This window comes from Panicum virgatum, chromosome 6N (assembly GCF_016808335.1).
Source record: "Panicum virgatum strain AP13 chromosome 6N, P.virgatum_v5, whole genome shotgun sequence".
NCBI classification, from domain to species: domain Eukaryota; kingdom Viridiplantae; phylum Streptophyta; class Magnoliopsida; order Poales; family Poaceae; genus Panicum; species Panicum virgatum.
The window spans coordinates 2275873-2302072 of NC_053150.1; the positions used below are offsets into that span (position 1 = coordinate 2275873).

The following is a 26200-nucleotide window of genomic DNA, read 5'->3' on the forward strand; positions in this document are numbered from 1 at the left end:
TCGCTTGAAGGCATCCTGGGTAAGTATAGACCAAACGGGAAGCACGTCTCGTCAAAGACCACATGGCAAGAGATAACAATGCGCTTAGTGGACATGTTGAGACACCGGTACCCTTTATGAGAAGAGGGGTAACCAAGAAAGACGCAAGCTGTAGAGCGGGGAGCTAGCTTGTGGCGAGTCGTGGCAGTCATGTTTGGGTAGCAGAGACACCCAAATACCCGCAGGTGAGAGTAGTCAGGCGTGGTGTTGTAGAGCAGCGAAAAGGGGATGGCATTGCGGATAGCAGAGGAGGGGCGCCTATTGAGCAGAAGGAGGAAGACGGGACAGGAGTATACCATCCGTGGTGCTCATGTGGGAGGAAACACCAGAGTCCATGACCCAGGTAGACTAGTTCTGGAGCGCCAGCTGGTTGAGGGCAGTGATGAGACCCGCCTAGTCCCACGCTGGTGTCGGCGAGGACACCTGAACAGGAGCGAAGGCGGTGTGCGCCTGAGGAGCGGCGCCGAGGAGGCCAGGGCGCCAAGCGCCTGGCGCAGGACCCTGCTGCTGGGTTGGAGAGGGCCCCTATGGCGCCCAAGGATTGTAGCAAATCCAGGGGCCCATGGGGCAGTAGGGCTGGGGGCGGCGTTGGTGGACGCCTGTTGGGTGCGACCGCCGCCACCGTTGCCGTCGTCGTTGCCCCTGCGAGGGCCGCCGCCCTTCTTCCTGTTGCCGAAGCCGCTGCCGGTCTTGGGAGGAGGTACTGCGCCGCTGCTGGAGCCTCCAGAGGGGGCGCCCGTGGTGCTGGAGCGGCACCCGCCTGGACTGGTGCAACCAGAACCAGCGGAGGCGAGGAGGGCGGTGTTGGCGATGCTCTTCTCGTCGTGAGACAGCCTAGTCTCCTTGAGGACGAGCATGTCATGGGCGCGGGCGAACGTCGGAAGAATGGTGGAGTTGGTGATGTCGTCGACGGTGCTGGCGAACCGAGGGTTGCGGAGCATGGCGAGGACGAGCGCACGGCCCTCGACGGGGTTGCCGACAGCGCGGAGTTCAGCAGCCTTCAACTTGATGCGCTGACAGTACTCCGAGATGGTGGAGTCGCCCTGCTGGAGGGTGTGGAACTCCTCAAGGAGGACGGCGCGCGGCTCTTGGTTGGCGGTGAAGATCTCCTCGATGGCGACCCAAAGTTGTCGGGCAGTCTGATCATCACCGGCGAGGGCGAGGTCGAGGACGGAGTCGCCGACGGAGCCGAAGAGCCAACTCTGGACACAAGAGTCGGCGATGACCCACTGTGGATCATCAGGGATGGCAGTGCCTGGGGCGTCGATGTGCGGACGGAGGCCGAACTTGCCGCACAGCACCTTGAAGTAGGAGACCCACTTCATGTAGTTGGAGTTCATCTCCAACGTGAAGGGAACATGGGTCTTCACACAGACGGCGGCCGCCGGGTGGATGAAGATGGGTGGTGCAGAATCGCCGGAGCCGAGGGAGGCGCTGGAGGAGCTCGACGTGGTGGAGGAGGTCGCAGCGCTGGTCGACATGGCGGCGAAGAGGCGCAGCACGATCTGGAAGAAGGGCGCTGCGCAGGGCTGGAGGCGTGCTGCAGATCAATCTGATCTGCGCACAGCCAGAGATGGGAGGGCGCGCAGGGAGGGGATCCCAGCGCGAGGGACACGCAGGGGAAAGCCCTGCGTGGGGGAAGGGTTGGGGGGGCAGCACCGCCTAGGGCAGGGGCAGCCGGGGCGCAGGGGGAAATCCTAGCGCAGGGAGCGGAAGCGAGAGGATCGAGAAATCTCAGATACCATGTAGAGAGGTAGAGAGAGATGGGAAACACCGCACACCCTAATCGGGGGGGGGGTGACCTTTCATTATATAGGCCGGATGGCTTGGAGTACAAGTTATACATGCCCAATATGGGCCTACACGCCCAATATGGGCCAAGTGTATACATACACAATATACAAACCTATACTCCTTCTGTCCTGAAATATAAGGCATTCTGGTATTTTACCAGATTCATTGAACATTCTCTGAATGTAGACAAACTGTATGCCCAGATTCATTGAACATTCTATGAATCTGGACACAATAAAACACTCCTAAGATGCCTTACATTTCAGGACGGAGGGAGTACATGCCTAATAAGAACCTCATAGATAAATTCTAAATTTTAATGTTAAACATTCTACTATTCCAAGTGATCAAAAACCCCAAAACCCAAATTTTGCACCAACCTCTTATTTCCCTTGAAAACAGATATATAGTAGATACAAAAGAAATAAGAAATGCTTTACTATCCTGATTTTTGAATCAAAATATATTTATCGGCAATTAAACTACAATATATTATCGCTTAGAAATACTGATAGTAAAAGTATTCACAACATTTTCTTTGTGGCAAGTGAAAAATTACAGTATACCGGGATCATACCTCAATCAAGGGTTCTGATATATTCAGATTAAGCTGCTTGCTTGAACTTAAACACACATCAGTACTGGGTGATATATTCAGTGCACAATCAGCATATTTTCTACGCATATTCAACTGAAATCTTGAGGGTTCTATAAAAGGTTCCCACATGACCTACAAGGATGTAAGTTGTTATTCCAGCACTATCACAGCCAAAATTCAAGGGGCAAGAGTATATTATTATTTTACCTTGTCAATGTTGTTGTAATTTACTAGAAGGTCAACAAAAGCAGAAACTTCTGTCTGATCCTTCATTTGAGTAAATTGCACAGTTAAATTCTTCAATAAGGTCTCTATTACAGGTCCATGACTGCTCCACTGTCAAAAAAATCACCGAGAACAATAAAGAGTTTAGGGCTTGAACGGAGTTACAGAATGCCACTCGGCATATTTGATATATAAAAAGTTCATGAAGACATACAAATCTATTTTGTTTACTGAATTACAGAAATAAGCTCAAAGCTATCTAATGTTACCAAATAATGAAACAAACATAATCCATGCCGCGCCTGATTATGTCTGATAGTCCAAATTCATCTTTAGATCAAAACATCTCTGTATCATGCTGCTCTATCAGCTAATACCAAATTATTTATATATATATGAGTAAAATGCACTGTGGGTACATGAACTTTTAGTGCTGTGTCAAATAGGTCCATAAACTTAGAAACCGGACATCTAGCCCCTCGAACTTGCGAACCCGTTCACCCCAGGTCCAGTCCGGTTTTGCATGGCTTGCATGGCACTGTGCGCTTGCGATTTGCTACAGTAAACCCGGATTCGTTACAGTTACCGCGGTTTTGTTTTTTTTTCTTATTTATTTCGGCTGAATCTTTAAAAAATCATAACTCTTCGATACAACATCAGATGAAGATGATTTTTATATGAAAATTGTAGCCCTCGACGAGATCTACAAATTTCTAGTTTTGAGTTTTTTCATTTGATGAAGTTAAGTTGCCCAAAAAAATTATACAAAAGTACAGCACCATAATAATCACGTACTTCTGCTTGTCGCACTAGAAAATTAATATATTTTTCTGTTTGTTGTCAAATGAGGACACTTTGTATACCAAAATTTTAACACTTTTAACGATCTAGATTCTTGTAGTTTTGAGTTTTTACATTTAAAGTTGTTAAGATGTTGATAAAATAGTATAAAGCCTCAACGTCTTTTGCGTACTTAATATGCTGCTTTATACTGTTTTATCGATATTTTAACAACTTCAAATATAAAAACTTAAAACTCTAAGAATCTAGATCTTTTAGAGTACTAAAATTTTAGTATACAAGTGTCTTCATTTGACAACAAACAGAAAAATATATTAATTTTCTAGTGCGACAAACAGAAGTACGTGATTATTATGGTGCTGTACTTTTGTATAATTTTTTTGAGCAACTTAACTTCATCAAATGAAAAAACTTAAAACTAGAAAGTTGTAGATCTCGTCGAGGGCTACAATTTTCATATAAAAATCATCTTCATCCGATGTTGTATCGAAGAGTTATGATTTTTCAAAGATTCAGCCGATATAAATTAGAAAAGGAAAAACAAAACCGCGGTAACTGTAGCAAATCCGGGTTTACTGTAGCAAATCGCGGGCGCACAGTGTCATGCAAGCCATGCAAAACCGGACTGGACCTGGGGTGAACGGGTTCGCAAGTTCGAGGGGCTAGATGTCCGGTTTCTAAGTTTATGGACCTATTTGACACAGCACTACAAGTTCATGTACCCACAGTTCATTTTACTCTATATATATATAGATATATATATATAGACCAGTGAATAGTAACATTTGTCCTCTAATCCAATATAGTTTATAATAGTTAGTACAAGTTATTTCCTATTTTGTGATATTTCCATTCTTAAACAATTCAAATTTCATGATGCTCTTTTCTTGACACCAATATAATTGAAATGTTTCTTTCATCATCTGAATGGGCATCAGCATGCACATACATGAACCAAACATTTCCAACATTTAATAAGCAGCTACTTTAATAAAGTGCAGGAACAAGTAACCATGTAACACAACTTACCCTTCCATCATTTAGCAGAAGAGACCCTTTCCTCAATCCTGCCTTGAATGTCACATAATAAAAAGAAGATGCAGATGATGCAGCAGGAAATTTGAGTTCCATGTTGCGCCAAAAGCTAAATATCTGGTGTGAAAAACTAGCATCCATGTATTCAGCTTGTAGATCAACAGAAACATGTTGCAAACTCCTTTCTGATTGATGAATATAACCAGAAGATTTAACCTTAGATATATGCAGAAATGGAACAGAGGTACCCTTGTTCTCTTGAATCATTTCCAACATTATCTTCATTCTCTCTAAGTCACATTTAAAGTTCATGCAGCTATCACCTGACATCACCACAAAATGTTTACTCTCAAAAGTTACGGTGACAAACTTGCAGCCTTTTGGTTCACGATATTGAATATCATCTGCCTCATGACGAGTGCTCACTTGCATTGGAAAAGAAGCGGAAGTCTCGCTCATGTGATTGCTTGTGTGATTTTCTTCTTTCTCCCAGATAGGTAAATGAACCACACCAGCAATACTTTCGCACGTTACCACTAAGTTGGAACCATCTGGTGAACCAAATTCGGATGCAATAAAAGGTGATGATGTCGTCTCTGGAAATTGAGGCAAAGCAGCTGGATGCTCCATTGGCAAACTTTCTACCTTTTTGTTTACATATGATTGGAAATGATTAATAACTGTATTCCAATCCTCTAAATATAACCAGACCTCAAAAAGCGGTACACTTAGTAATATCTCATCTTGTCCAGCATGGTGCTTTGTAAACTTGATGAAAACAGGAGATAAAGGCCCATCAGAAACAATGGAGATGAGAGAGTAACCACCAGGTGACTGCAGGACTAAAGAAACAATCTCAAAGTTCATGCGCTCTGGTTTTTCACAAACTAGTGAAGCAGAAACATCAAACTCCAGGTTTGCAGTAGCAATTCTCTCCAGTGCTAAATCTTTATCTTTCGAGTGACCTAAGAGAATCCTCAGATCCTTGATTGAAATAGTAATATTGGTACGCTCATTAGGGTCATCAGGGTCACCCTCATTTAAACTTCTATGTTCTAAAAACTGCAAGGCATTGCCATTGTACATTTTACTTTCTTTGCCGATCGAAATTAACTTGTCAACAACACCAATAACCATCTCCATCCTGTTCATAAAATAGAGATCTGCATAGAAATTCGACAAAGTTAAAGTCAATATTACAAAAAGACATTTTCAAGAAGTTGAAAAAGCAAGATAAACAATGATCTGGTACCTTCAGCAACCAAGTTGCATTGTGATATTTTGCTCATAATTGAGGTGGGTAAAGTAGGCAGCTGGGAGCATGAAATTTCTTTGCAAGGAACCTGAATCCATATGCCAGCATCAAGATTTTCAATAAGAGAATGGATTCTCTTAGGAACGTTCTCGTCAAGCTTCAGCATAAATTTTGTTTGTTTGCTTACGAATAGAAGTGATATAGATGCATTTCTTGCATATATGCAGATGACATCAACTGTACTGGACACTATGCATTCCAAACTGAAGAGTTCTTTCGGAATACGCTTTGCAAATTCTACAGAAATTCCAGTTGCAATGAACTCACAGAACAAATGTGGAACTCCCAGCTTTAGACCAAAAAAATCTTGCTCTTCCACAGGAAAAATTACAACACAATCACAGATCTCAAATTTGTATGTTATACAGTCATGTGATTCTTCCATGCACTCAAGATTGTTACCTGTCATAGGGTGTTCCTGTTCTGCTATAGGATTCCAATCATCCAACAAAAAGAATCCAACAAACATAGCCAGTAACTTTGATGGCAACACACAGCAAACATTCTGAATTCCAACACATACTTCGGTTGACAGTAATTCTTTTTTAACTCGGATGTTGAGCACGCTAGCATTATGATGTGAAGACGTGCCCCAGAGTAGCTCATGGATATTTGGTGGAGTCCATGGTGAAGCAAGAGTCAAATTGTTAGCAGACAGTAGTAGGTCCCATGAGCTTGCGTCAAAAAAAGTGAGTGTTGCTATAGATTCAGGAATGGAAATTGTTGCTAAAGTGCCACGTGATTCAGGGAAATGTACTCTGATTGAAACAAGTGATAGATCCAGAACAGTTCTGCTGATATTCTTGGGGTTATTTGATGACGTGGATGAACAGTTTGAATGCCGAGTAATACACAGTGAATAGCTCTCAAGATCTGATGCACGATAGCCATTCACACCTGAAGAATCATAGCATTGCCCATTCTTCAAATATGAACCTTCTTGTGCTTGAACATCGTGAGTTCCTAAGCATCCAAAACTATATCCATATGTGCAATCTGTATCTAAAAAGGGAAAGTGGTCAACGGGAACGCCAGCAAATAGTGTACCGTCTGCTCCACATAAATTTGACAAGGAAAACTGGGGAAGTATGCTATTAGCTGCTCCGTACTTCATGGAACCCTGACCAATCGTTGCTGATTCAACATCACTGGGGAGTATGCCATTAGCTGCTCCAGATTTCATGGAACCCTGACCAATCGTTGCTGATTCAACATCACTGCCAGCTGAAGGTCCTGAATCAAGATTTCTCAAAAACATCCGTATCTGGCCAATAACAGATGGGTTAACATGCAGATCAACATCACATAAATTTAGGCGGTACACATGATGTATTTGACCATCATGCTTGTGAGTTCTGTAATGCAGATTCAAGCAAGTTTCAACAGAATTTCCAGGGCATCGTGTTAAGTTTCCTGATAAGCATAACACATGTGAATCTGATTCATCCTTCCGATTATTGGAAGTAATATTGACCGTCTTCATGGCGAGAGAGAGGTCTGACAATTCACAGATAGCATAACTACAAATACAACAGCAAATCAAATATAAAAAACGAGAAAACAGTAAAAAAAATCAAGATCGCAAGATTTGTAGACAATTATTAACCTGATATCAATGTCTTCAATGCCAACAATGACACCTGAACTTTCCTCATAATTACTATCAAGGTCAACCTGTAAACCCAACTTGGCTAGCTTGAGGGAGACAGACATGTTTAAGGCCAATTTCTTGGGTTCATGTGTCTTGGCATTATCAAACATGCTGTTCCTGACAAGGTTAGTTTCTTTCACTCTAGGCAAATTAACAATAGCATTGTACATTGTTTGAGAGAGGTATATATCAATAAACGGCACAATAAAACCAACCTGCCAAAACAATAGTTTAGAAAATATTCTTCGTGCAGAAACTTACATCAAGAGAAAATAATGTAAGTAAACACATTGCACAAACCATGGTGACAACTTTATTAGTATACACTTTGTACAGTTGCACCAGAAAACTGACCATTAAAGACATGATTTGTCACCATCCGTTAATGTTGGACCAAGGATAAAGGCCCCCGCCCCTCCCACTATAACACCCGGGTTTTATGGTCGGGTTGGCTAGGTGGGGCGCGCTAACATGGTACCAGAGCCGAGGTCCTGGGTTCGATCCCTCCTGGCCACGTATTTCCGCTGCGCGATTTCCCCTGCGTCTCTCGTGTGCTGAGACCTGCTGCGGGCTACGCCGGGCACTAGAACCTGCTGCGGGCTACGCCGGGCTCGCACGCCGTAGGGGGGATGTTGGACCAAGGATAAAGGCCCCCGCCCCTCCCACTATAACACCTGGGTTTTATGGTCGGGTTGGCTAGGTGGGGCGCGCTAACAGTTAAGAATCTTACCTCCAATTGTTTTAGCACTGGTTCATCTAGGAACACACATAATCGTAGTACGATGGAAGCATCAAGTTTAATCAGTGTTGAGGAAACATTATGTTCATCAGGCAGCAATACCTTCACCTGCAAACAATCATTTATTGCTGCTTCATAGAGAGATCCAATAAACCAGAAAAACAGAACTACAAATTATGCACCATGTCTGACCTGAAACCCAGTAAGGCCAACCTCAAAGTGGCTATAAAGCTCATCCAACTGGATACCATGTAACAGATCATCAAGAAAATAACTAGGAAGACTTTTTGATATGTGATCAAGAAAGGAATTGATTTCTTGTGTCCGAGAAACATCCCCAACTACATCTTTGGACTGAACCAATATATCTCCAGCCTCAACAACCTGCAGTTACAATAATTGTTCAATGATAAAAGAAAGAAAAAACTAGCTACTGAATCAACCAATTGAAGTTACAAATACAGATGGTGATAGTTAAGACCCATTAGAATGATCTTTTATTTTGACAACATTAAGCTAGTGCATATTTTGATTTTGTAGGAGCTCATATTTTGAAACAACAGCACAGGCAAATGGGGCCTTGTATTACCAAAAATGTCATAGATGCTGGCATCTTCCAAGTTTGCTTACTTCCATGACTATCAAATTTTAATTTCAAACTTGAAATAAATTAAACAAGGCTGATTAGGGTGCGCGGTGTTTCCCATCTCTCTCTATCATTCTACAGGGTCCAGGAAAAAATGGTGGCCATCAGTCTCAACATGAATATGGGAACCTAATCTGTAGAAATTATGCTCACATAAATATCAAGGTATTAACTCGCCCCTTGAACACTAATGTAAGGCAATGTTATTTAGTGTTAGCACATACCATGGTAAGTTCTTTCCTTTCCCAATTCTGTGATGGTAGCCTAATGGCGAAGTGGTGAATCCTCAAATCCCAAATAAGCCTTTTACGATTAGCAGATGTGTACCTTGAATTATGTTCAAAACATTACTCAAATCAGACAATCATACTACAGCACAAACTGAAAAGAAAAGGGAGATAAGTAGATACTTTAGTTTTGAGACAAGTCTGGCTCCCAAATTATCGAACTGATTTAGAGAGGAAAGCACCTGCATAAATCCGAATAGTTATGCATAACATTTCTTACAGGGAGAATTGCATGAAATATCCAAGGTCTCTCAACCCCGCATACAGTATAATTAAGCACTTCGATGGCCCAACAAATAAATGAAAAAACGAGCTAATGTCAAGTCCTGAAGTCCAGGGAAACAAAAAACATTATGTGACGAAAGGCAGGCGTCACAAAGTGGCTGATCTATGGAAATGCTGGAAAAAGGCAGTTAATCTCATAAAGATATAGAGGAACTGCCTTTGCATTTTTCCAAACAACAACAACAACAACAACAACATATCCTTTTGTCCCAAGTGAGTTGGGGTAGGCTAGAGATGAAACCCGAAAGACACAAAGGTCATGGTTCAGGCACGTTGATAGCTAGTCTCCAAGCGCTCCTATCCAAAGCTAACTCCTCAGAGATATCCCAATCTTTAAGGTGTCTCTTAACCGACTCGTCCCAAGTCAGTTTAGATCTACCTCTACCCCTCTTTACCTTATCAACACGCTTTAGCACCCCACTGCATTTTTGCAAACGAACAAAAATATTTACAGAGAGGGGACCATGGCTACAACAGTGTACCAAACATTCTAAAAAAGTGAATGTACCAACAGAAACCAATTGCATATTGGCTATTGCATCCATTTCTTTCTTCTTACCAGTGTTAGCTATGTTTAATAAAAAATTATGCATAAGAACTCAGTAATGGAAACAAAGCAAGAAAATAGAAAATAGAGTACAATAACGTGAATGTACAGCAATAATACTTACCCTATCATGCTGAAATTGGAAAGAAGAAAACAGATTGTAGACGTGTAGAACATTAATAAAAAATTCTGGTTCATAGATGGCACTGAATTCCTGGACAATAACCTGAAATGGAACATGACAAACATACCTAGAATCAGCAATCACAAACACCACATGTGCAATAAGCCAGTAACTTTATGGGGCAATTGAGTTCTTGCCCCTGTTTTGAACTCCAATTGTGATTTTACCCCTACTTTCTTTCACTTTGCATTTTTACCGTTACTGTTTGGAAACGAAACCTCATTTTACCCCTACTCCATGAACAGCACATAACAGTGTTAAAGAAGACAATTTTGCCCTTGCAAATATACACCTACTTTTTTTAGAATTTTGTGAATATACCCTTGTTTGCCATTATATTTCAGCAGCATTTCAATAATAATATGAACAACAATTTGACAGAATTTGGATAGCATCATCGCACATAAAAGTAGAATTTGATAGAATTTGGACAGCATTATAACACACAAAAGGAAGTTCAAACCACATGCATTTGCATATATTAGTCAGGGCACTTCTATAGCACTGAACGGCAATGGCTCTCTATAGCACTGATGTGTCACTGCCATGTGCCATCTCAACTTAGAGAAAGCAGAAACAACATCTGCTTCAACAGTTCATCTTTACCAGCAGGCAACTGTGGGCCCCACATGTCAAATTATTCTACCTATTTCTTCGTCTTCTTCATTATAGATGATCGTGGGCGCTTGGCCTCGCCGAGGCCCGCGTCGGCCGCTGCCCCCCCTCCGCGCTTGCCTGCGCCCGCGCGGCCACCGCCCCTGCCTTCGCGCATGACTCCGCGCGCTCTGCCCGAGCATCGGTGGCCCGTCTGCTCTTGCCTGCGCATGCGCCGGCTGCCGCCCCCGCCTTCGAGCTTGCCTCCATGCGCTCCGCCCGAGCGCCGATGACCCGTCTACTTCCCGCGCTGCCTCATCGCGACATGCACTCCCCGTTCCGTCTATAAGCTCCCAGTGCATCATAGGAACTAGAAAAATGGGGTTCTTTATCTTTCGTATACTTATAATAATTGTTATTATTGTATTTTACTTTTTATTTGGAGAGTTTCCGCAACTATTATATCTATTTGCACAAATACCTCGACGGTTTCCAATCGTTAATACATAAAGTCCAATAAGCATGTCTTGGGTTGGCATGCAAATAGGATCTCCAATAGCGGGAGACAGGAGATTGATATGAGAAAACACAAGTAAACGGGCTTCCGCCTGAGCTTCCAAGGATAAAGGTAGATGAACGGCCATTTGATCCGCATCAAAGTCCGCATTGAAACCCTTACACACTAATGGATGTAAACAAATAGTACGCCCCTCTACTGAAGTGGGTTCCTCGCACGCGGAGGCCACATCCCTCGTCCCCGCGCTAGAGGCGGGGTCGTTCTTCCCGCGACGGAGCTCCAATGGAAAACCTTCTCCCGCGACGGGGCCTACTATCGCCTCGTGCAACGCAACCTCACCGGCGAGGTGCTGCAACCGGTCCGCCTCGCCCTCTTCACGCCCGCCAGGCGGTGGGTGTGCTACGGCCTCCCCGCCAGCCTCCGCGAGTGCCGCCGGCGACGATGTTGTCGTCGTCATCATCACGATGAGGTTGTTCCTCCGCACCACCATGTTCGTGCTGCACCACGCGGATTGGCCAGGACACGCTCGACGAGGGGCTCCATCACCGCGCGCTCCTCTCCATCACCAGCTTCCCGGTCATCGCCTTCTTCTTGGCGCTCACCAAGAGGCTCTTCCGCAAGCGGTGGAGAATGTCACTGCGCGCCGGAGCTAGGAAGAGTGGCTCGCCTCCCTACCTCCACGCGCCGCCCGAGCGCTGCCTCCGCACCGCACGGCCCTGGCACGCGCGCTGGCCGCAGCCGCCGCGCCAGCCACGCACCGCCGCAGCTGTTGGCTGCCGCGCGCCGCCCCTGCTCACAGGAGTCGCCTCTAGGGTTGGCAACAGATGGGGACAGAATGTTGGGGAGAGAAGCAAGGGAAAGAGCCGCATGGTTGAAAGTATAAAGGGTATTTTTGGTCTTTCCGCTACATTACAAAGGGTTTTCTTTTTTTTAATTTCTTAAATCCTTGATGCAGCTAACGGAGCCAATATTAAGGGTGAATGAAGGCTTCACATTGAAATAGTAGGGGTAATGCAAAGTGAAAGAAAGTGGGGGTAAAATTACAATTGGCTTTCAAAGTAGTGGTAAGAACGCAATAACCCCTAACTTTATCTAACTGATAGAAAAGAACATAAGTACTCTTGTTGAAGCTTCTGATCCTTGGTTTGCCTTGGGAAAGTCAACTTGGATACTGATAACAGGTGCCCCAAGACCATCAGCAGTGCTACACTAAAATATATATCAATTTGAGATATAAGTAACCCACAAAATGTAAAGAAAAAGATACGAGGAATAAACCGCATTGTACCTTTTCAGCCAGTAATATTTTCATATTGTTTAATGGGTTGATAGCTTGAAGAGAATCAAGCCAGGCAAGAACAGTTGCTGAATCATCCCATATTTTACATTCCATACCAAGCCCAGCAAACACTGTATTTACAAGCTTCATGCCGAACCGCCTAGACAATCAATGAGCAGAAATGTTAGCTGATAACAAAGGGCCGCTCATCCCTCTAAGTTAAATCATTCACGTAGAAAAACAAATCTTGACCATTGGCTGAAAATATTGAACTTTAAGAAACTAAAGTTTTGAGTTGCTATTGCTAGTGTTAAAAAGTACAAATAACCTGGAAGGACATATGATCAATTAAATGAAGAAAATTTAGAAATCTGCATTTATTCATGTTCAAAGTACAATGCATTTTTACTATTGCTATCTTCTTTTTGGTTCATGTGGCTCTTGTTGGTTTCAACACTACCCTACCCAAACTTGCTTGGGATTCAAGACTTTTTGGGAAAGCTCAGGATAAGGATCATCTTGGGCAACTCTTACGGAATAACTGAACATGGCTTTCTGATGGCATTTTTTCATGCGAGTTGTTGGAACTCTCAATTAGGCCACACAGAATCCTACAAAGTCTAACACTTCAGGATTCCACAAAGCTGCTAGTATATGTGGACATTCACAATAGTATAATTAAGAGTTCAATAGCCACAGCGATGCATTTGCCTCCCTTGCGAGTTGTTCGAACTCCTATAAAGACTAAGTGGAGACCACATCTTTAGAGCCATAATAGAACAGGAGTAAAATGCACCAACTTTTTGCAGACTCTCAGCTAGGTCCGTGAACTCTCAAAGTGAGCCATCTGGGTCCTTAGAACTTTTCAGGCATTGCTTGGTTAGACATGGATTCATTTCAGGTCAGGAATGATAGAATCAGTAAGAGATATAACAAGAGACCGGGATTCATTCGGTTAAAAACTAACTGGGACAATATAGACTCATAATAGATACAACAAGAGACCGGGATTAATTCCACACCTCTAGACTCATGGATTGATTCCCGGTCTTTTAATGTAGCTATCATAAGCCTATTTTATTAAAATTAGTTTTCGACCTGGAATAAATCCCGATCTCTTGTTATATTTCTTATTGTTTCTATCATTCCCAACCCAAAACGAATCCATATCTAGCCGAACAAGCCCTTAAGTAGTTTGTCCCAGGTGAGAATCCATAAAGTGAATTTACAATTTAGAGTGAACAACTTGAAAACTTTAAGGACCCACTGAGAAAAGTTTAAGGACCCCGGGTGCATTTTATTACTAGGGTTGTCAAATTTTTTAGTAATTAACTTTACTAGTTATGGAAGGGCCATTAAAAACCAAAAAAAAAAACATAACTTGCCTGGAGGCGACAGTTGTGACTATCTGAGAAACAGATAGTCTAACAAACAAAGAATAGTAGTTTTCTTTTGTCAAATAATTTTCAGCAGAAGAAACAGGATGAAATTCTGTTCCCTCGTATATATCCTGAAAACGGAAAATAAAGGTCTTAGAACTGCCTGTTCCTAAAAACTTAAGTGCATAAAACTGGTTAACCATGTCCAAGGAAAAAAACACTAAACTGGCTAACCAAATAAGCAGAATAGGTCAATCGCTATAAAGTATAACCTTAATAATGTCTTCAGAAATAACACCAGCAAATGAGCTATTGTCAGCTGTTCCACCAGCACCAAGCATTCCAAGAGAAAGCCAGTTTAGCCATCCCCGGCTTGCCCCTGCTGACTGTTCATCAGTTCGAGGACTTTCAGGACTAGAAGTATCTTTGGTAGATTTCACCAATGATTCCTGCCAATGATCAGTAAAGTGTTACCATAGATAACGCCGAAAAAACATAGGACTACCTCATTATAGTTATACTGAAAATGTGAAGAATGGGCACCTAAGGATATATATATATATATATATATATATACCTTCCAATGCTGCATGCATTTTAGACAAATATGATGTTATTCTTCTAGTAAGCATAATGAATCAAAGTTACTTTCTACCCAAAAAAATATTATAATACACCTGGTTCAGTCCCACTTTAGAGAACACACACATGGCATGCAATTTGGTAGTCCTTCACAGCAAGGGCCTTCAATAAGTTTTTTTTTTCTTTACAGCAGCTCACATCAATTGCCTTCAAACAGTTTCTTTGTTTCAGCAGCTGATATTTGATGTGCCAAAGGATTCATTAACAGAAAGACCTGAGCAGCATTGTGGTGTCAAAGTCACCCTTGAGTTACTACAACACTTCAGATATGATGCACATACAGATATGTTCCAATGGGAAACTAGAGTCCACTGCATGCACTTCAGCCTTGGAGACCCAATGTTTGCTTAGGTTCCAAGGCTTACAATAGTTTAAAACAGCATTAAACCATCTTAAACAGGTACTTCCCAGGCCAAAGTGGAGTACAAACCATGAATGCTGTTATATATGAAATGCAGGCAAATACGAATTCAATCACAGTGGTCCAAATGTTTAGGTCACATTTTCAACCCTAATGGCTAAACTGAACAAAATGTAATTCACAATCACCCTCACATGTTCTTCTAATAGAAGCATCAACTACCTGCAGTTGTTGCTCTGCAATTGTTCTGTAGTTAAGTATGTCATCTATATCACATTCTTTGTCCATATTTTCCAGCTCTTGTAGAATGTCTGTACCAACAATCTGAAAAAAGCAAACATCAAACAAAGTAAAACTCATGAAAATCATGACGTATAGAAACCATAAATGTACACATAAAGGAAGAATCTCCAGGTATAATAAAATCTAAGCTTTAATTCAGAATTTTGTCTAGAGAGAAAATTCATCCATAAAATATTGTTTGCTTGGAAGAGGGAAACAATGTACACAGTGTTAGAAGAATCCTTGTTTTATGTTAGTGTGGGTCAAGTTTTATCTTATGGGGGAAGTCAAATTTTTCCTTAGAGCGCAAGACAAGTCTTTGACTTAGTGTGTAAGTCAAGGACTTGAGTCTTCATGAGCAAGGCACTAGGGCTGTCTTAGTGCTATAAAATGAGCGTGAGAGTGCAAGGGTTGTAGGGAGGAGAGAGAGTGATAGAGCTGATCAGTTTGTGAGTGAAGCAAGTTGATCAGTGAGAGGGGGAGAGCGGGGGAGTGTAGAGCTGGTCAGTTTGTGAGTGAAGCACGGAGTGCGTGCACAGTTGACAAATTAGTATACAGCAGTAGTAGCTGTGTGGTAATTGGAGTCAGCAAAGTGAAAAAGTGTCAGCATGTATCCAGGAATTAGTGGAGGTGATTCTGCATACACTTACGTTAGAGGAGCTTGCTGCATGAGTATTTTGGCTGAGTTGTGCAGCTGAATTGCTGTGTGTGTGTGTTAAAATCTGTGTAATCATTTTGTTGGACTGGTGAAATAGAGCAAGAGGGTCAGTGCCACAATAGTGTGTGTATTTGAGTTTTCTCTAGTGTTAGAGTGGGTGATCATGGGAGGTAGAGGGGCTAAAACACAGTATGATGAAAAGTCAGCAGCCTGAGAAGGGGTTATATAGTCAGTGTGATCAAATTCCGAACATAGGTATGGTAAGCTTAATGTGAGAATCAGCTTCTTTTGCAAGAGACAGAAGTGAAAAAAAATGACAGGTTCACATGCATAGGATTTATGTGTAAACTTTAAAAGATTGGAATCAGTAAGTGCAATTACAGCTACCCAGCCTTAGATTGCACTAAACTATAACAATTGTTTATCGAGTTGTACATGTACTTCAGAAACATGAAAAATGAAGGTGCATGAAGAAATGCATACCTGTCCTTTCTGCAGAAGCTCCAATTTCATTTGGTACAATTTGACATATCCTATGCGATAATTTCTGCCAAACATAAAGAAAAGACACAACTAAAGGTTGCCATATTTAAATGTGTATTAATCCAATATCAAGGAAAATGGTAGACTAAAGCAACGCCTATTGTAAGAAGAAGACGAATGTGTTGTTCTACCTTAAGCAAAATCACCAAACAGCGAAGAGCTAGTGCAACAGGTGTGAAATGAGGCAGTACAGACAAGTAAACATGAACACAAAAGAGAAACCATATGCTTATTTTTAAGGTATTGCCTTCTGCAGATGGAACCAAATCAAGAATAGTGCTTCTGGGGTTACAAGGGCAAACCAGGTCATCAATTTCATGTATCATCTATGGCACAACAGAATTTTGATTTGATATTCCTATCTGTCAGCAGATAGGTTCTATGCTATGTTTTGGTCTGAGCTCCCTGAAGCTTATAACAGAAAAGAGAAACCAACACACATTCATGAAACCATTTACTGCATTTGCTGTGATTGGCAACCTAACCATGACACAAAAGAAGACCATGAAACCATGTGCGTTTCTTTATTGCATTAAGAACAACTTTCAAGAAATTTCAAAACTCACCATGCCTATATTATACCATTCAACTAATATAGTACTTCTCAATTCAAATTTCACAATCAAATTGAACAAGGAAAGTCAAACTTACAGTCGCTGCTTCAAATAACGCCATGAAGTTTTCTTCAGTCTTCTGTGAACGTCTGCTAATATGGAATTCTGAGCATACTGCCACCACATTCTCTGCCAACCTTTACTTCTCTTAGATAAAGAGCTTTGAGATGGACGGTAACGACCATATCTGTGAAAGTTACAGGAATACTGTTAGACTTTGCTTGCTGCATCAGAAATTATAGGTAACTCAAAAATCTGGCATCCCTTCATAACATTCAACATATCAGTAAACCAATTGAGTTTCATATATTCAAAGCACATGTTGTCGTGGGAGTGAGGACCTGCTGCAAATTCCATAGCCCATTTACTGGCCATATTGCGGCAGTTATTATGTATCACAACCTTATCTATTTGAAGGTAGAAGGATAAAGAGCAAGCGAACAGACAACGACTTTAAGCTAGGAATGATATCTTTTACGAAAAACAACAAAAGAAACCCATGGTTTGGTTTCCCCACACAAAATGATAAATGGTAACGGATTTTGTTAATAAGATAGCGGGACAGGATATTTAGCCGTATAAATTAGATATTAGAATAGCTTACTTTGTTCGCAACGCACAGATAGTGAAGTAATCACAAAGACTTAAGATTTGCTTGAGCTGGATTTCATCAACCGATAGGGCCTACAGAGACATGATGGAAATATAAGCAACTGCTCAGATCAATCCTGTAGTTCATCACATATGATACTCTGTGCTACTTATAAAACTAGACATCTAGAAAAGTTTGCAAACGAACCAATGCAGAAAGCTCTACAGTCATATCATACTGAGGGGCACCGTCAAGCTTTGCGGCTTTGTTAGCCTACAATGAAGACATGATTGCGTTGATCAGGCTGGTCACATTCAGTAAAAAAGTAACTAAGCAAATATGAGAGTATTCAGAAAGCTTCGGAAGCCTTTTGGAAAAAAGCAGACTGATGACAGTATCAACATTGATGGAAACATGCTGAGGGAACAATGCACTTACAAGCACAGATATAGTAACAGAAAATGGATGTACAAGATAATCATCCCTTGAATGGCCATTTCCAAAAGCACCAACATTGCATGGGTCCTGCTGTTCTTCTAACTGATGACAGTAAATTCCAACATCTGATATCTCTATTATCTTATTTACTTCATCCTGTCTTGACCGCATCAATGACCTGCCCAGAAAGATGATGAACATTAACATATTGCATAGAAAGTATAAATATAGGTTTGTATCAACTGCATGAAATACTAAAATGTCTCTTACTGTGAGCTTACAAAGTACATGGCAACAATGTTTCCACATTTTGTCCTTATTCCATAATTATAATGTCCTTGAAAATATGCAATAAAAAATTTTAACGGTCATGTAATAACTTCCTAACAGTTTCCACACCAGAAAAATGAGAGCTTTTATCCGCAATAAAATCAGGTATCTTATGTGCTCCATTAAACAAATGTAGAGCACCACAGGAAAACCCGAAGATAGAACTATAATTAAAGTCAAAAGTAAACTACTCTCATGAGGGGGGTTTTCTCGAACACGCAAGAGAGCTGCGTATCTTTGTATTAAGAGGAAAAAAGGGTTGGTCAAAATTACAGAGTCCAGGTCCTCTCCTTGGGCCAGAGGGCATGAGGTCCTCTCATGAGGGTTTGGGCTCCTTCAAGAGTCGAGGCATTCATGTGTAACGGTAGTTTCTACAGTATGTTTCCATGTTAAGCTGGCAATATTCCCAATGCGATCTGACACGAAGGTATTTCCACATAATTGCAAACATCTTTTCTGTTATTTCTTAGTAATTGCATCTGAGAACCGAGTGAGCTCGGTTAATACAGTCTCCCAATGAGGAGACCATCCAGCTGGGCTCGAACCCGGGTGCTTGCAAAATATAGGTACCTTTCTGAGAACTGGTTTCAGCGAGCTTCCTTGCCAGCCAGGGTTCAACACACCCCTTCTTTAAGACGAAGCCCCTCTGCCCGTGGTCAATTCTTTTTACTAATTGTGTTTCAATTTCATATTGTTCCAAAATTATATAATTTCAAAGCAGAACAAATCCTTCTAATCCTAATCTTCCGTGATGAATAAGTTGTATACGAAGAACTTAACAAGCATAGTGGAAGCTTTTGTTCTCAAAATATTGCTTTTTCTAGAACAAAGGAATAAAATGATTGGATGAACTCACATGGTAAAACTTTGCTTCTGAGTATCTGTTTGTATTGAGAGACTGGAGAATTCCACACCGAATACGAAGTTCCCCTATTGACATTTCACCAAGAATAATAGGCAAATATCAGAATAGCTGACAGATGAACAAGACAGGAAAAAAAAAAGACAACAGTTAAGGCCAGAATTGTAGATGTTAGAACATAAGTGGGTGAAGTGGGCTAAAACTAGGTTGCTGGCAGAAGGAAATGGCCATTAGATGTTATTTGGATATTTATTTCAAGCAACACAATTACAGTTTCAGAGAGAGAGAGAGAGAGAGAGAGATTTTGGATGGACTAGGATTGAATCTATGGAGACTCGAGAGGCCCACGTGGGTTTTTTTTACTTCAAAAGGGCCCCTAATAGGTTAAAGAAATTATATTCAGCAGTCATTGTGATAGCATAAAAATGAATTTGGATATTTCCTAACCATCTTCATGGGAAATCTTTTACAAAAAGGTTTAGACCTAATTGAGGAAACAATAAAACCAAACTTAGATGTCAACTGAAACAAAACCATGCACAACATTGAATAGCAGAAATAAAAACAGACATACTTGATTGTTGTGGGTATCCATGTATACAATATGAAAATTTTGCATTGAAACTTGGATATTGTCCAGTATCTGCCATCAGGAGTGAAACACAACCAATAAATAACCAATCTTTCAGCACAACTTTCAAAACTACTGTGTTTGACCAAAATAATGCAAGTTTGTTACCTTTGCTGATATATATGACAAAAATGACTGCCCCGTTTGGTTATCTAGAGGTCAAAAGAATAGGGAAGGCCATGAATAGTGTAAAATGCATAACTCTTCTGAACACACATGATGTTTGCAGCAGTTATGTTAAATTTGGATAAATATAAGTAGAAGAAACATGTTAACAACAACTAGAACATGCAAAAGAAGTTGTTAAGCTAAGTTTACTAAACCAACAGAAGGGTACCAAGATTTTTTTTTCGAAAACGCAGGAGAGCTGCGCTTCATTGCATTAGAGAGAAAAAAAAAGTCCCCTACAGCTCCCATCTCACGTACAGGGACCAAATACGTGAGATAGTTTGAAAAGATTACAAGCTAGCCTATGAAACAAAGGTACCAAGATTTGGGATACATAGATGGCGTAAGGATCAGGATACGAGGGAAGGCTAATCCTAACCCTTCATCCTTTTCAACTGAGGGTTACAACTACCCATTTGACATACTGCCATCCCAATCCTAACACTAAAGGGCGTACCCAGTGCCGTAGGCTTCCCGCACTGTGCGGGGTCTGGGGAAGGGTATAAAGAACACTCTTATCACTAAATCCAAATAGCCTATAAAGAACATGGGTATGAAGGCTGACCTGTAACTCTTCTGGAAAATTTAGCAAGCTCAATGGCATTAAGTTTAGCCAACTTTCCAGCTAGTTCTCTCTTATCCAGAGAATCGGAGCTCCACTGATAAAGAAACAAAGAATTCATTGGTCAACAGGGTGGAAACATATTTGGCAAGCTAATTGAGCAGTTTACTACTTCCAAATTTCAATGACATGCCTCCGAATCCTCCCGCGGGCATGCACAAACAAAGACATCTTCTATGACAATAATAATAGGATCCCATCCAAGCTTTTTCCATGGAATCCTGATGCTTAGCTTCCCAATTCGTCCTGTAAAGCAGTACAGTAGAACTAAAACTTTACAACAATGCAACAATTAACATACAGGAAAACACTACAATGGTATCAAGAAATCAATACCGCTCTTCAGTGAGAATGGCAGCTGCAGGTAGTCAAAGGCTTCCAGAATCAGCTCTACATTTTCCAGCAGTATTTCCTCTGCAGCACATGGGGTCATCAAAAACACAGTCTCGATCACATACGCAGTACGGTCAGGAGCCAACGCTATCAAGTATCAACACTACGAAAGCATTACTTAGCAGCTCATGTCTTACTAAAATAACTGTAACACTGAACAATGCGCAAACTGACCCTAAAACCCGCAGTCATCAAACTGGACGCTGATCAATTCAGGCAGGGGTACTACACTGTGCTAGTGCGATGACTGATGAAAGGCCGAACAAGTGAAACACCAGACGCGGTCACATAATTCCAAAACAAATGCTGCGGCAACAGGACAGGCACGAATTGCAGCGCAGCGGGGCTGAGACAACCGCCAGTTTGCGTGATTGGGCGAAGCGGCGGTAAAGAGGGAGGAAAGGGGATCGAGGACCGACCGTTCCAGATGCCGATCTTAAGCTGCTCCTTCTGGATGCCCTTGACGTAGCGGCCGAGGAGGCCGGCGAGCACCTGGCTCACCACCCCCTCGAACATGGCGGCGGCGGGAACAACCTAGGGAGCCCGCGCTCCCATGTAGCGGGGAGGAGACGGGGAGTGGCAGAGGGTGGAGCGGCGCGGAGGGTGAGAGGAGGCGGCGGGAGGAGGAGGAAGAGGAGGCGAGCGGCGGATGGTGGAGAGGCCGGGTGGCGGCGTCGGGGCTTGGGCTTTTTCAGTTCCGTTTGCTTGGAGAAGGAGGCGGATGACGGAGGCGACGGCGATTCGTGCCGCCCCTGGCCTCTGGCCTCTGCTGCGCTGCGCCTGGGCTTCCGTGTGGACGATTCGTCGTGCCACGTATGCGAGTACACGGCAAGTATCTGTGTCATCGTATAACCTATTTTTTTCAATTAATGTACTCGGTAATTCGGTATGCATTTAGTTGGTGAAAAAGTTTGGGTTGTGATAATGTAGCACATTTTGACATTTTGTTGTTATTTGACGATTTATATCTAATCATAGATTAATTAAACTTAAAAATTCGGCTCGTATAAATTAGTTAAACTGTGTAATTAATTTTTTTGTACTGTATTTCTCTTACGGAAAAAGAAACGTACTTCACATGTAAATATCCGTAATTCCGTCTGTGTATATCAAATAAATGGAAAACCTTCTCAACATCACGATATACTTGTGCAAAAAGTTTCAAGAAAAAGGGATAACGGATTTGCTTTTTATGCGTGCTGGATCCGTTGGAGTCTTCATGAAATATCTGAATTCTGGTAGGAAGCTTTCTGTTTCTCTTCTTTTTTAAGAGACCAGATCCCTCCGGTCAGTATCGAGGACAAATCTAGAGAACTCACATAGCCAATTCTTCAGAGATCGGTCTACCAATATCTAGACAAGCATACACTGAGGTTTCGTCAGTTAAGGTCAATTGCAGGTTCGTCGTCCTCATCTTTCACCCTCTCCCATTCTCCGCATGCTGTGACCAGGAAAAGATGGCATTGCTGCACATCTGAAAAACCGGACCATTGCATACCAAGAATGTTTCTTGACTAATTACAGAGCCCTACAGAAGAAATGGTACAACGATGTCCCCTGGCTGTCAAAACTGTGCGTGCCCTTCGGCTCCACGGCCTTCCCAGCATCGCCGATGCACCTCTGCCATCCTCTCCACCGGGTTGCAGATGCCTGTGCAGTTCCAGTCGAAGGACGCCGCGCATGGGTTTCCGGCCTGCGCTTTCCATTCGCAGTCTGCAAGATCATCAGAGATGCATGAAACATGTGCAGGGTATATCAAGACACTAAGATTTATGTGAGGTACCATACTGTAACCTGAACAATGACCTGAATAGTTTTTGCAAACATATGGCAGGTAAAAAGATGCTTGATACTCTGTGTCCATTCCATGAACTAAAGTCTAAAGATACCATTTCGGTGCATCTGAGAATATGCTATAGTGATTGGGTAGTGACTGGCCATACATTAATTTCCAAAGACAATGTGCTCGAGAAAATTCCCAAAGACAATGAATAGTACCAACCACAGCAGCACTGAACATGAAAAAGATAGAACCATGCCAACTAAGAGAATGACAGACAAAAAGCTTATGGCTGAGAAGGTCAACATAGAGTACACTAGCAAACAGTTGTCCACATGGCACTATATTTCGAGTTTGTTGAAAAGTAATCATCTACATCTACTGCTCAATGTTGGTAGTGTTCAAATGAATGAAATTCAATTTCAGTCTCCACTATCGCCCGAGGTGGATGCCTAGAGCGCCTATGCATTGCTTAGGGGCTAGGCGCTACCATCCAGTCCATCCCACCAAGCTGTCTCGCCTGCCTAATCGCCCAATTAGGTGCTAGGCGGTGGTCTGGCTGCTGCCTGCTGCCTGCTGCCTAGGGGCAGTGACAAATGATCAAGGGTCTTGTATTGTTGAGATTGTTGTTGAACACCAATTTATCAGCTATGACCATATTTTGAGAATGGGGCCATTGCTGGTAAGCAGAGGACAGTGCTGGTAAGCTGAGGACAGAAAGTTGGAGAAAGCAACTTTTGACTAGTGAAGATGGATGCTAGCCAGTGGTGTAGTTGTTACGCATTCATATCATCCTTTTCTACTAGAAACTTCAAAAAATTGCTCAGCTAATTAGTGCAGTAAAGCAACTAACTCCCAGCTTAAGCAAAGTCATGCTAATATCCCAATGATCATGCAATAATTAACTAGATGCGGCAGGAGTAAATACCCAAGAAGCATGAAATTTTTTTAGTGTAAAAATGCAGGCGCCAACCTGGGGGAGTACCACAGCAAAGGCTTCTCTCATCAACATGCTCGACTTCCAACCCAATCAACCAAGAGCCAAATGATACATCTTCATTTGAATACTTGTGCAAGATATGCCTGAAAGGTGGTGTCAGACAAAAAAAAAATGAATTAAACAGACAGCTAATCTGGTATATAGTATTGCACACCATCATTACAACTCACCGGTTTGCTGATATGTAAGTAGCTAAATCCCTGGTAACAGCATAAAGCTGCCTTGTTGCATGCCTAAAATAGTTGTTACCCTCAGTCCCAAACTTCCAATGATCTGGCTCATAATACTTGGAGTCACTGTTAACATAAACAGGCACTTTGTTATGCCATTTCTGAGGACAAATCTTGGTAAGATGAACCTATCTGTAGGGAGTAACTGGTAAGTAATGTCCTTATGAGTAAATGTGAAAGTGTAATCTTGATTGTTCAATCACTTTGGAGATGAACTATGTTATGTAAAAAAGAAAGTCTGGAATTATGGAACACTACTTTTTCGCAACAACAGGTCCGGATTTCATGCAGCCAATGTACACCCGAGGTTTCATCCTGTGTCGTGCCAAAATCAATCTGGTGATACCTGTATTGAAAGAATCCCTTCAATCTCAGTTTAGTGCACTGGTGCTACAGCAGATTGATAAAAATTGAAAGGTCCTCATGTTGGCATACCAATGTTGACATGAACATTATCATCAACTTTTACATAGAAATCAGCATCCCACGTGGTAAGAGCAGTTGAAAGGAACATCTGAATCTTCATAGGTAGCCCTCCATAGCCTTCCACATGATTCTGCAAAGGATTATCAATGTTGCAAACACATCAATGGTGAGGGTCATGGATTAAAAACAAAAGAAGAAGAAGAAAGCTTGACACTTCGCGTCAAAAAAAAGTTTGACACTAATCAAACATACAAGTCTCAAAATATCATTGTATTCTTTATCTTCTGCATCAATTGCACGGTCCAAGTCATTGTCAGGATTTGGATTTTCACTGCAAGAAGGAATCCCCAAATTTCAGGAATATACCACGAATAAGATTGTGTCATTGTTTGCTTTAAAACCCAACTCTAATTCTCTAAACAAGGTCAATACCTGCGTCCAATGACAAAACGGATAACAGCACCCTTCTCTTCCAGTCTTCGTAGCTGATCACCTACAAAATGTTCAACATTTTACATGAAACAAAGGCTCCACGGGACAAAAATTAAGAAAAGGACATCTACCTTGTGGCATCCATGTCTGCCTTATCGAGTCTCTCCGCTTGCGGTTAGCAAAAGTGGTGAAAACACCCATAACAAAAGACATCCTATGCCGCATGCTTCCCTGGTCGCCCTCCGAATCACTCGGTGACATGCCCTGGCTCATCGCCTGGGCAGCTCTAGCAGCAGCCAGGCGCATCTCAATGTCCGATATCGTCTTATCCAAAGCCCTACAGTTGAAACATCAAAACAACATAACAATTCCATGCTTGGTTCAGATAAATTCAGAACTGGGGAAGTTTATTTCAGAGAAACTGAAGAGTCTGTGGCACTACATGATGACTTCGCGAGTCTGTGACACTTGGTTCAGCGCGGCCCTGGAGTGGTCGGAGCTTGCCTGGAAAATTGGACACCGGATGTCAATGCGCATCCACGGGAAGATGAAAGGGTGAGGAGAAGAAATCTGAAGAAAATATGCATTACCTTGTCAGGGCAACCGGGATGCTCAGGAACTGGCCAGTACCTGGAGAAAAAAGCACACCAATGTAGACCAATTAACACCATTTCCGGCCTCGAAATCGACGAGCATTGTCTCAATCAGCAGCGAAGAGGACGGATTGGTGAACGCAAGACCAGAGTAGCGAGGAACTGGAGGCGCGCGGGGACTCCGTCTGAAAGGACGGCGGATTTGGGGGGGCGTGGGCGAGCTGACCTGTTGACGACGCAGACGCCGAGGAGGAAGCAGGCGGCGCAGAGCGCGGCCACCCACCGCGTGGGCACGCGCGCCGGCGGCGCCTTGTGCGGCCTCAGCGCCGCCGCCGCCATCATGGCGCCCGCCTGCGCTTGGCCACCTCGGATGCCTCGTTCGAATGGGGGGGGGGGAGCGAGAGGGCGAGCGAGAGGGAAAGGGAAGGGCCGTGTGCCCGTGTCCGCGTTGTGAGAGGCTGACTGGCTGAGAGCTTTTTTTTTTTTGAGAAAGGCTGACTGGCTGAGAGCTCTGGCTCTGCTGCTTGCTGCTGCAATGCTGCCAACGCAGGCCGCCTGAGTGCTCCGTGGACTCGGTCCATGCTTTTATACCCTGCCTTTTTTTAGCCTGTTTGCTGCCTTTTTCTGGGCGAGTCACTGTAGCAGATGATTCAATAGTGTTTTGTGAGATGATGTGGTACTGTAGCGG

General features: G+C 42.5%; 2 protein-coding genes across 4 annotated transcripts in view; both read right to left on the reverse strand.

Moving 5' to 3' along the window:
* Positions 1-21787, reverse strand: part of LOC120678678 — a 33819-nt gene extending 12032 nt beyond the window's left edge. Inside the window, exons 1-27 of one of the 3 annotated variants that reach the window (XR_005676693.1) lie at positions 21471-21787; positions 20995-21072; positions 20792-20904; positions 20602-20695; positions 19977-20020; positions 19812-19880; positions 19232-19305; positions 18046-18223; positions 17815-17880; positions 17620-17699; positions 17053-17202; positions 16342-16405; positions 15141-15242; positions 14188-14364; positions 13922-14046; positions 12546-12696; positions 12377-12466; positions 10087-10188; positions 9254-9312; positions 9068-9170; positions 8390-8581; positions 8189-8305; positions 7414-7673; positions 5745-7327; positions 4487-5655; positions 2639-2767; positions 2411-2563 (exon numbers count right to left, since the gene is read on the reverse strand). Coding sequence is in view for 2 of the 3 variants with exons in the window: in XM_039959962.1 (XP_039815896.1) it covers positions 2411-2563; positions 2639-2767; positions 4487-5655; positions 5745-7327; positions 7414-7673; positions 8189-8305; positions 8390-8581; positions 9068-9170; positions 9254-9312; positions 10087-10188; positions 12377-12466; positions 12546-12696; positions 13922-14046; positions 14188-14364; positions 15141-15242; positions 16342-16405; positions 17053-17202; positions 17620-17699; positions 17815-17880; positions 18046-18223; positions 19232-19305; positions 19812-19880; positions 19977-20020; positions 20602-20695; positions 20792-20904; positions 20995-21072; positions 21471-21567 (5619 nt within the window). In the remaining variant the exon portion in view is untranslated. Of the gene's footprint in view, positions 1-2410; positions 2564-2638; positions 2768-4486; positions 5656-5744; positions 7328-7413; positions 7674-8188; positions 8306-8389; positions 8582-9067; positions 9171-9253; positions 9313-10086; positions 10189-12376; positions 12467-12545; positions 12697-13921; positions 14047-14187; positions 14365-15140; positions 15243-16341; positions 16406-17052; positions 17203-17619; positions 17700-17814; positions 17881-18045; positions 18224-19231; positions 19306-19811; positions 19881-19976; positions 20021-20601; positions 20696-20791; positions 20905-20994; positions 21073-21470 lie in introns of those variants that run through there. The other 2 variants (XM_039959962.1, XM_039959963.1) reach the window with 2 other exon arrangements.
* Positions 21788-22358: 571 nt separating this feature from the next.
* LOC120679450 (beta-1,6-galactosyltransferase GALT31A-like) lies at positions 22359-26003 on the reverse strand. Its single transcript, XM_039961037.1, has 11 exons — positions 25739-26003; positions 25510-25549; positions 25362-25423; positions 25051-25256; positions 24920-24980; positions 24740-24818; positions 24497-24617; positions 24320-24407; positions 24002-24127; positions 23805-23914; positions 22359-22764 (listed from the first exon to the last, which is right to left on the reverse strand). Exons 1-11 carry the CDS (start codon positions 25852-25854, stop codon positions 22616-22618), a joined length of 1158 nt encoding a protein of 385 aa, XP_039816971.1. The 5' UTR covers positions 25855-26003; the 3' UTR covers positions 22359-22615.
* Between the last annotated feature and the right edge of the window lie 197 nt (positions 26004-26200).

Coding starts and splice junctions, on each gene's coding strand:
- LOC120679450 (XM_039961037.1), bottom strand. CDS start 25,854: ATGATGGCGGCGGCGGCGCTGAGGCCGCACAAGGCGCCGCCGGCGCGC. Junction 25,257..25,361: donor CAGACTCGCGAAGTCATCAT/GTAGTGCCACAG, acceptor TTTCAACTGTAG/GGCTTTGGATAAGACGATAT. Junction 24,618..24,739: donor ACAATGATATTTTGAGACTT/GTATGTTTGATT, acceptor AATCCTTTGCAG/AATCATGTGGAAGGCTATGG.